Source organism: Labeo rohita, chromosome 21 (genome assembly GCF_022985175.1).
Source record: "Labeo rohita strain BAU-BD-2019 chromosome 21, IGBB_LRoh.1.0, whole genome shotgun sequence".
Classification (NCBI taxonomy): Eukaryota; Metazoa; Chordata; class Actinopteri; order Cypriniformes; family Cyprinidae; genus Labeo; species Labeo rohita.
Genome location: NC_066889.1, coordinates 28,304,144 through 28,314,059, shown reverse-complemented (window position 1 = coordinate 28,314,059; position 9,916 = coordinate 28,304,144). Strand labels below are relative to the sequence as shown.

The 9,916-nt window shown below is 34.2% G+C and overlaps 1 protein-coding gene across 1 annotated transcript; it reads right to left on the bottom strand.

The window, feature by feature from the left end:
• Positions 1–209: 209 nt before the first annotated feature.
• On the bottom strand, positions 210–9,253 carry st6galnac4 (ST6 (alpha-N-acetyl-neuraminyl-2,3-beta-galactosyl-1,3)-N-acetylgalactosaminide alpha-2,6-sialyltransferase 4). Its single transcript, XM_051093863.1, has 6 exons — positions 9,219–9,253; positions 8,817–8,888; positions 4,696–4,836; positions 4,167–4,576; positions 3,974–4,081; positions 210–2,797 (listed from the first exon to the last, which is right to left on the bottom strand). The coding sequence occupies exons 2-6, from the start codon at positions 8,826–8,828 to the stop codon at positions 2,593–2,595; spliced, it is 876 nt and encodes a 291-aa protein (XP_050949820.1). The 5' UTR covers positions 8,829–8,888; positions 9,219–9,253; the 3' UTR covers positions 210–2,592.
• Between the last annotated feature and the right edge of the window lie 663 nt (positions 9,254–9,916).

The window sequence follows — 9,916 nt, the reverse complement described above, 5'->3', positions numbered from 1 at the left end:
CACAGAAATAAATAAAATTTTAAAATATACTTAAGTAGAAAAGATTTATTTTAAATATGAAAAATATTTCAGAATTGTACTGTTTTTGCTGTACTGAGCAAATAGTAGAAGAGACTTCTTTAAAAAAACATTCAAAATGTTATATTAATGGTATATAATTAACAACAACAACAACAACAACAAAATATGTAATACAAAACAAATACATATTAAATTAAAATAATGCTTAGTTTATTAACTGGTGATTTTAATTTGAGATACAGAGCAAGAGTCATCACAGGTCAAACCATCATTAAAGAATTACACAGTAATTTCATCAAATGATGTGTGTAAGGATCTCTTACTTTTTAATTTTAAAGTAAAAAGAAATAAAACATTAGTTTTATTACAAAGTAATTTTCACTGGAAACTCATATTAGCCTATGCATCAAATACAGAGTAGTTGAAAATATGACATAATCCAATGTAAAAAAAATAAAATAAAATACACATTAAATTTAATATCATTTCATGATATTAATTCATAATGTGACCTCATTATATATTAATACTAAGACAAAACAAGCACCAAAAACCATTTTATGCAAACACATGCATACAATATTAAAATATCGAAAATAACAGTTTTGTTCCACAGTAACATTTTGCACCTTGAAATAAATACAAAAATAAATGTATATAATCATAAAAGCACAGTACCTTTTCTCTCATCCTTACAGAAAACCTTTAAGTAAAAATAGAAATTAACCCTCTTAGGTTAGATGGCGAATGACAAAATTCTCTATAAACACACACACATAAAAAAACAAAATAAAAAGTGCAATCAAAGCAAAAGGTAAAAAGGGAAAAACTTTCTTGGAAAAACATGCACATAGTTTTGTTGATGAAATGAGAATGTTAAATGCTTAAAGGGGTCATCGGACGCTAAGTTCACTTTTACATGTTGTTTGAACATTAATGTGTGTTGGCAGTGTATGTACACATCTACCCTGTAATGATAAAAATCCATGCAGTGGTTTTTAATTAATCTGTAAAAATAATATCCCCTTTTTCAAATCGAGCCACTCTTAGATGCCTGACGTTGTTGTGTCACACGCACAGAGGCCACTCCCACGATAGTTGATTGACATGAGCGTCTTACCTAAGATCAGTTGTAACAGTCCGACCTCCATGTTTTGATGCCGGAGCAGGGATGTAAGTTAGACAAGAACTGAGCGATTGAGGTGTTGTGTTGCTGGATGTAATAATGAACACAGTGGTCGTCATTTACTCCCGACATCTAAGTCGCTGAAGATGCAGTAGATTACGTTTGTTTGTGTAGAGAATGCGCCTCCCGATCTACATATATCCGTCTATGTTCGCGCGAATCATTCCTGATCCAGCTTTACTTACAGCAGAAGTGAGTATAAAGGTTTTTTTATGAATCTTTGCGATCGTCTTTCCTAATAATGTGCTAGTTAGCAAGTTTAGCGGCTAAACGCGGCTAAAGTAAACAGGCTCGTCACTCCACAGAGAGCAGAGAGGGGTGGGGCGATCAGAGCTCATTTGCATTTAAAGCAGCCTCGACCAGAATTAGATGATTTTTGCAGAGCTGATTTTGACAAGGTAAAAAGGGTGTTGTTTTACACAACCATTGAGAATTTTTAACCAAAGTATATTAGAGACTTTTCATTAACACCCTAAAGAATCATATCAACTTGTGGAAAATGGGCATCCGATGACCCCTTTAAAAAAAATGTCATTTTTCTAAGAAATGTTAGGAAATCACAGTGTTAATAATAAAATCATCAGTGTCAACTAATAAATAGCTGCTTTAATATTACTTATTAATAATAATATAGAAAATACTGATAAATGTATAACGAAAAATGACCACATCTAACACTGCATAACGGAGCAATTACATGTAGTATTATACGTTTTGAGCATTTATATCATTAATTATATAATTATATTATATGTTATATTTATACAGCTAAGATAATACTACATGTAAAAAATGAATAATTTAAGAGAAGGGATAGAAAGTTGCACAACCCTGTACAAATATTTTAATGTAACATCTGCTAAATGAACTGCAACACCCTAGCAAGTTATCCTGTTTGTTAGTTATCTCTAATTACTGCTAACTAAGCTTGAGTTTACTGCACACAATTAGTTTATAGTGGTTAAAACATATGATCATCGCTATGAATAAACTGATTATTTAAGAGGTATTATCTGACATTAATGTATTGAAATGTCATTTGAGCTCTGAATTCAGGTCTTCTCACACAGATGAGTTTAGTATTTCAGTAGTTGACCATGGAAAGTGCTAGTAAACCAGCAACTAGACAAATTAGCATGTCATGTCTTTGTCAGTAATACAATAATGCAGAAGGCTCGTTATGAAGAATACTTTGCAGAATTATGTTTAAGACTGAAGGAATAAACCTCTACCGAATAAGCAAAGGCAAAGCAGCAACTGATGAGTAAATGCACACAATAAAAGAACCGCAGTGGTTTTTGATATGAACAGAAACTGACATCACGAGGAAAAATGTTTGCTGAAGCCTGACCGACATCTTCACACAAAGTCGAACCTGGTTGAAACTAGTCTTGCTGATGTTCCTGCGCTGACCAGGATGGGTAAACAAACTGCAGCTTCCCCTGAGACGCCCAACGGCTGTAAATGAGTTTCTCTGTGATGAAGCGATGGCCGCCCCTCTTGGCGTGTTCGTGAGCGCGGTACATGCGGCACTCATCCAGACGGGACGGCTCGTAGTAGTGGTACGGCACAAACGAGTGGTTGGCGTTACTGTAATCAAGACAAAACACAGGAAATATCATTTTAGAAAAGCAAAAATGCATAAAGGCATCCTATACACAAATATACATAGTCAAATGTAAACCCACAGGATGTTAAATTCATATATAAATATATTTTTATATTAATAAATTAATTAATATTCACTTCAAAATATGAATCTGTCCATTACATAATATATTGAGCCACATCTAGTAATTTTATAAATTATTTTCTGCACACATGAGAATGATTGTAACAATTATATTAATATATTCTAATTAAATTATTAATTATAATGTTTATAAACATAAACATGTCTATACATACATTCTACAGCGTATTTCTGTAAATGTATGTCTATAAGGTGAAAAGATTTGTGACGAAACATACATAATTAATTAAAATTTATATCATATATATATATATATATATTATGTGTATTATATTAAGACACAGACAAAATGTAATGATATGAAATTTTATAAAAGTTTTCTATTTTAATATACTTTAAAATATATTTTATTTCTGTGATGCAAAGCTGAATTTTCATCAGCCATTACTTTCACATGATCCTTCAGAAATCATTCAAATCATTCAAAATACAAATCTTTTCTAACAATATAAGTCTTTATTATCACTTTTATCAATTTAACACATCCTTGTTGAATAAAAGTATTAATTTCTTTCAAAGAAAGATAGAAAGAAAAAATGTCCTGAACCCAAACTTTTACCAGTAGTGTATATTATAACACAAGATTTCTATTTTAAGTAAATGCAGTTCTTTTTAATGTTTTATTCATCAAAGAATCCTGAAAAAAGTATCACAGGTTCCAAAAATATCAGCATATACTTTCTGAAGGATCATGTCACACTGAAGACTGGAAAACCGATGCTGAAAATTCAGCTTTGGATCACAGGAATCAATTCTATTTTAAAGTATATTAAAGTAGAAAACCACTATTTTTAATTGCAATAATATTTCACAATATTATATTTTTTTCTGTATTTTTAAATAAAATAAACGCAGCCTTGATGAGCAGAAAAACCTATTTAAAAACATTAATCAGCAGTATGTGTGTATATGAAAATTATTATATTTTTTTTTTTATTTTATTTATATATGTATATTTTCTATTGTATTTTATTTTTTATTTTTTTAAACTAAACTCAAACAACTGAACTCACCTGCAGTAAGAGCCATCTGTCATTCCATAAACCAAAATACTGTCACACATCTCCAGAGCCAAAATCATTGTAAAAAACCCTGTACTGAGAAATGCCCCCGATTTCATCCTGCCAGAGATAAAGGGATTCATTTACTACATTTACAATTATTTTTTTTTACAAAATAAAGATGATAGAATAAAGGACGACTTGCCTGTTTTTGCCCGTCTCGTTTTGAAAGACGTTGTCACAGTGCTGAACCTTGTCTCTGGTGGCGGTGTAGATGTGTGTACGTTGATACTTCCTAGCCAGCATCACTAGTGCATTGAAGGTTTTCCCCTTTCCATCCTGTCTCATGTTTTTCTCAGGGCCCCAAATGACGTATCTAGTTTCCGCCTCTCGCCCGAAGAAATGGCCCTGCTGCCGTACCAGGTGTGGCACGCTGGTGTGAGAGACCACACGCAAACTGGTCCTGTTCCCCACATCGACCTCGTACCCGAGCGTGGGCGCCACGTTCATCCGGATCACACAGTCCTGTCGGTCGATCTCCTGACCCCGTCCACTGCTCAGCACGTGCCCGGAACTGGACACCACGGCACAGCGGCCACAGCGGAAGTCCAGGAACTGAAAACACATTACATGCCATCACTCTTATCTGGTCAAAAACAACACTCATGTTTGATAACTTCTGGGTGAGCTATTCTAAAACTTGTACAAAAGGTCAAAGATGGAACGCTGCTTACGTATGGCATTGAGCGAGTGTTGGGATGAACCCTCACGTAACCACGCAGGCCTGTTCTGATGGCAAGTCTAGACCTCATCACAAGATTGTACCATATTAGCAGACACACAGCGAGGAGGAGGAGGCAGATCCAGAGAATCCGCTGAGGGATGAAGGGCATTAAAGAGTTTAAGAGAGGGGGTTCAATCTTCAGCTGGCTGGCAGGAGCCAGTCTTCCTCTTGCAGGTCATGTGACCTGCCAGTGGCGGGCTGGTGGCTGGCAGTATCAACCGCACAACCCGCTCTGCGAGTATAACGCGTTCTCTGTCGCTCTCGCTGAAACCAGACTATCAAAGCCACCAAAAATCCCATAGACTTACATTGACGGAATGTTCAAATGAGCCAACACTCTTCAAACTCCCAGAATCCCTTGAGGCTCAATCAAGCTTCCCTTCTATGTACTATTTCTAATCCATTTAGACTCATTTAAGCTTCCGCTCTAATATTTCTAATATTTCTAATCTATCGAGCTATCTAAATCATACTAGTAACATGCTAATCATGTTAGAAACATACTAACAACATGCTAATCATGCTAGCAACATGCTAGTAACATGCTGAGCATGCTAGTAACTTGGTAATAATGCTAGCAACATGTTAGTTACATGCTAATCATATTGGAACCATGCTAACAAAATGCTAATAACATGCTAATCATGCTAGCAAAATGCTAGTAACTTGCTAATCATGCTAGTAACATGCTAATCATGTTAGAAACATGCTAGTAGGTTGCTAATCATGCTAGCAACATGCTAGTAACGTGCTAATCATGCTAGCAACATGCTAGTAACATGCTAATCATACTGGAACCATGCTAACAACATGCTAATAACATGCTAATCATGCTAACAACATGCTAGCAACATGCTAATCATGCTAGCAACATGCTAGTAACTTGCTAATCATGCTAGCAACATGCTAGTAACATGCTAATCATGATAGAAAAATGCTAGCAACGTGCTAGTAACATGCTAATCATGCTGACAACATGCTAGTAACTTGGTAATCATGCTAGCAACGTGCTAGTTACATGCTAATCATACTAGAAACATGCTAACAACATGCTAGTAACATGCTAATCATGCTAGCAACATGCTAGTAACTTGCTAATTATGCTAGCAGCATGCTAACCATGTTAGAAACATGCTAACAACATGCTAGTATAATGCTAATCGTGCTAGCAACATGCTAGTAACATGCTAACCATGTTAGAAAAACATGTTAGCAACATACTAGTAACTTGCTAATCATGCTAGCAACATGCTAATCATGCTAACAAAATGCCAATCATGTTAATAACATGCTAGTAACTTGCTAATCATGCTAGCAACATACTAGTAACTTGCTAATCATGCTAGCAACATGCTAGTAACATGCTAATCATGCTAACAACATGCCAATCATGTTAATAACATGCTAGTGATATGCTAATCATGCTAGAAACATATTAACAACAAGCTAGTAACATGTTAGCCATGTTAGAAAACATGCTAGTAACATGCTAATCATTGCTATTATGTTAACAACATGTTAATTATGCTAACAACATTGTAATCAGCCTATAAAAATACAAGCAACAAGCTAATCATGCTAAAACATGTTAACAACATGTTAAATCATGTAAGTGATGTGTTAAATCATGCTAGCTGCTTTCATACTTGTACAACTGCTTCAGACTTTCAGCTAGGCTTTCTCAAGACAACTTAAAGTTTGTTCTTAAACTTTACTCATCTAGTTCATAATAAAACTCCATAAAACATCGGCAAATTAAAAGACTAGACCCATAAGAAGATATTAATGATCATGAAATAATATAATTCCTTGTAGCAAGAGTGGTAGAGAACGCGTTACATTCGGAGCGCTTTCGCGGCTGTCTGAACTACAAGTGGAAGCTACAATAAGCTGCCAGTTGAAATCACGGCCATTTAAACACTTTATTAAGCTGGCTTGAGAAAGCCAACTTACTGATTTGCTATTTTCTTCTGAGACTAAATCTGTCGACACTAACTCGTCCTAGAGCTTTAACTCTACAAACTCCAAACGCAGCCCAGATCTTCAGACTGATCTGAAGTTAGTTGCTGTATCTTTTTTAACTGATCGGACTTACGGTTTTCCTAAAAATGGCGATTAAAATTGGGAAAAATCCCATAGACTTACATTGACGGAATGTTCAAATGAGCAACACTTTTCAAATTCCAACTGTCAAAACTCCCAGAATCCTTTGAGACTCAATCAAACTTCCCTTCTATGTACTGTATTTCTAATCCATTTAAACTCATTCAAACTCATCTATCTATCTATCTATGCCTAGCAACCAGAATCATGCTAGTAATTTGCTAATCATGCTAGCAAAATGCTAGTAACTTGTTAATCATGCTAGAAACATGCTAGTAACGTGTTAATCATGTTAACAACATGCTAGTAACTTGCTAATCATGCTAATAACATGCTAATGACATGCTAATCATGCTACAATCATGCTAGTAACTTGGTAATCATGCTAATAACATGCTAACGACATGCTAATCATGCTACAATCATGGTAGCAACATGCTACAAACTTGCTAATCATGCTAGAAACATACTAGCAACTTGCTTATCATGTTAGTAACTTGCTAATCATGCTAGAAACATGCTAGTAACTTGTTAATCATACTAACAACATGCTAGCAACTTGCTAGTCATGCTAGAAACATGCTAGCAACATGTTAGTAACTTGCTAATCATGCTAGTAACATGCTAGTAACTTGCTAGTCATGTTAGAAACATGCTAGCAACATGCTAGTAACTTGCTAATCATGCTACCAACATGCTAGTAACTTGCTAATCATGCTAGAAACATGCTAGTAACTTGTTAATCATACTAACAACATGCTAGTAACTTGCTAGTTATGCTAGAAAAATGCTAGCAACATGTTAGTAACTTGCTAATCATGCTACCAACATGCTAGTAACTTGTTAACCATACTAACAACATGCTAGTAACTTGCTAGTCATGCTAGAAACATGCTAGTAACTTGCTAATCATGCTAGTAACATGCTAGTAATATGCTAGTAACTTGCTAATCATGCTACCAACATGCTAGTAACTTGCTAATCATGCTAGCAGCATGTTAGTAACTTGTTAACCATACTAACAACATGCTAGTAACTTGCTAGTCATGCTAGAAACATGCTAGCAACATGCTAGTAACTTGCTAATCATGCTAATAACATGGTAACGACATGCTAATCATGCTAGTAACTTGGTAATCATGCTAATAACATGCTAAAGACATGCTAATCATGCTACAATCATGCTAGCAACATGCTACTAACTTGCTAATCATGCTACCAAAATGCTAGTAACTTGCTAATTATGTTAGCACCATGCTAGTAAAATGCTAGTAATTTGCTAATAATCCTATAAGCATGCTAACAACATGCTAGTACCTTGCTAATCATTATAACATCATGCTAGTCACATGTTAATCATGTTAATAACATGCTAACAACATTCTATTGCCTTCAAAACATCCAAACGTTAACCTTTTAAAACTACTTTAGAATTCAAACTATTTCAGACTGAAAACCAAACTTAAAACTTTTTAAAACTTCTTGAGCTTTTTAAGCTTTATAAACTTTTCAAACTCTTTAAAACTTTCTGTTCCGGCTTTCTCAAGCCAACTTAAAGTTTGTCTTGACAAACTTTTTTATCTAGTTTATAATAAAACTCCATAAAACGTCGGCAAATTAAAAGACTAGACCCATAAGAAGATATTAATGATCATGAAATAATATAATTCCTTGTAGCAAGAGTGGTAGAGAACGCGTTACACTCGGAGCGCTCTCGCGTCTGTCTGAGCTGCCAATGGAAGGCGACAATACGCTGCCAGTTTAATCGCGCTAAAAGTAAAGAAATGAACAGGTTCACAATAAGAAAGTAAGCACAAAACACAAAATCTGCCAAAAATCTGTTGCTGAAACGTGTTGAGGCATATTGCCAGCCAGCTGATGATTAAACCCCCACTGGAGTTTAATTCATAATAATACAATATATTTATTGCACATTTCCAGTTATACTATAGAATATGAAACAGGTACCAGGGATTTCATGTCCTTTTGAGGCTGAAGCTCCAACCCAGGCGCTCAACTGGGGAAGAAACCCTCACTTTCCTTGAGAAAATACGAAAAACGTATCACGTTAACTGATTAAACACACATATGTTAATGTATACGCGTGTACAGTACTGTAAAAATAATAACAATTTGTTAATATCCACTGTAGGAATAACAGAACGTAAATATCTTGACTACTGTGGCTCTTGATTACAGAATGAAACCTGCTGACAAAACGAAACTTTTTTATCGCAACACACATTATGAAATCATTATACAGCCATTCATTATGTTTTTATGTGCCCTAACTGTAACCGCACATTTGCACATAGAGAGCACGAAAACAATAGGTAACAACATAATTAGCTGTAAGATTAGCCTTCTCACATTTTTCCTTGACACGCAGATATTTACGTTCCGACTGTAAACCCTGCTGCGATTTTAGTTCCGCCTCTGAGTCCGACGCTGGGGGAATAATAATATTACTAATAATAATGATAATAATAATAAAAGCTTAGATTTAAGTATTTAAACATTAATAGAACGTAAATAACTCGGCGTCTAACTAAAATATCACAGGTTTTTGAATAAACAAAATAAAAAATATATCATACCTTATTATCAGCATTTTCCCTTTTATCTTGGTGACTGGTAAAATAACACATTACAACAGGTATTGTTACTACTGTAAAAATAACAAAATATCATGTTTCCAAAATTTCCATTTTCAATGACTGTGATGAATATTGCATATTTTATCTTACAATGTATATTGCATATAATCGTAATGTTATTTATATTTTACAAATTAAAATGTGCTCGGTGCAGTCAGATCTAATAATAATAATAATAATAAGCATAGATTGCTCAAATTCTGTATAATTTGGAAAATATGGGAATATGAAAAAAATTTGGATTATTATGTTTAAAAAAAGGGTAAAAAAATGTATCATACTTTATCATCAGCATTTTCCCTTAACTGAATAGATACTGTTACTACTGTAAAAAATATAATAAAATAAAATATCATTAATATTTAAATATCATAATAATATTTGTTATTTTGTGTTATTTCCACTTTCAAT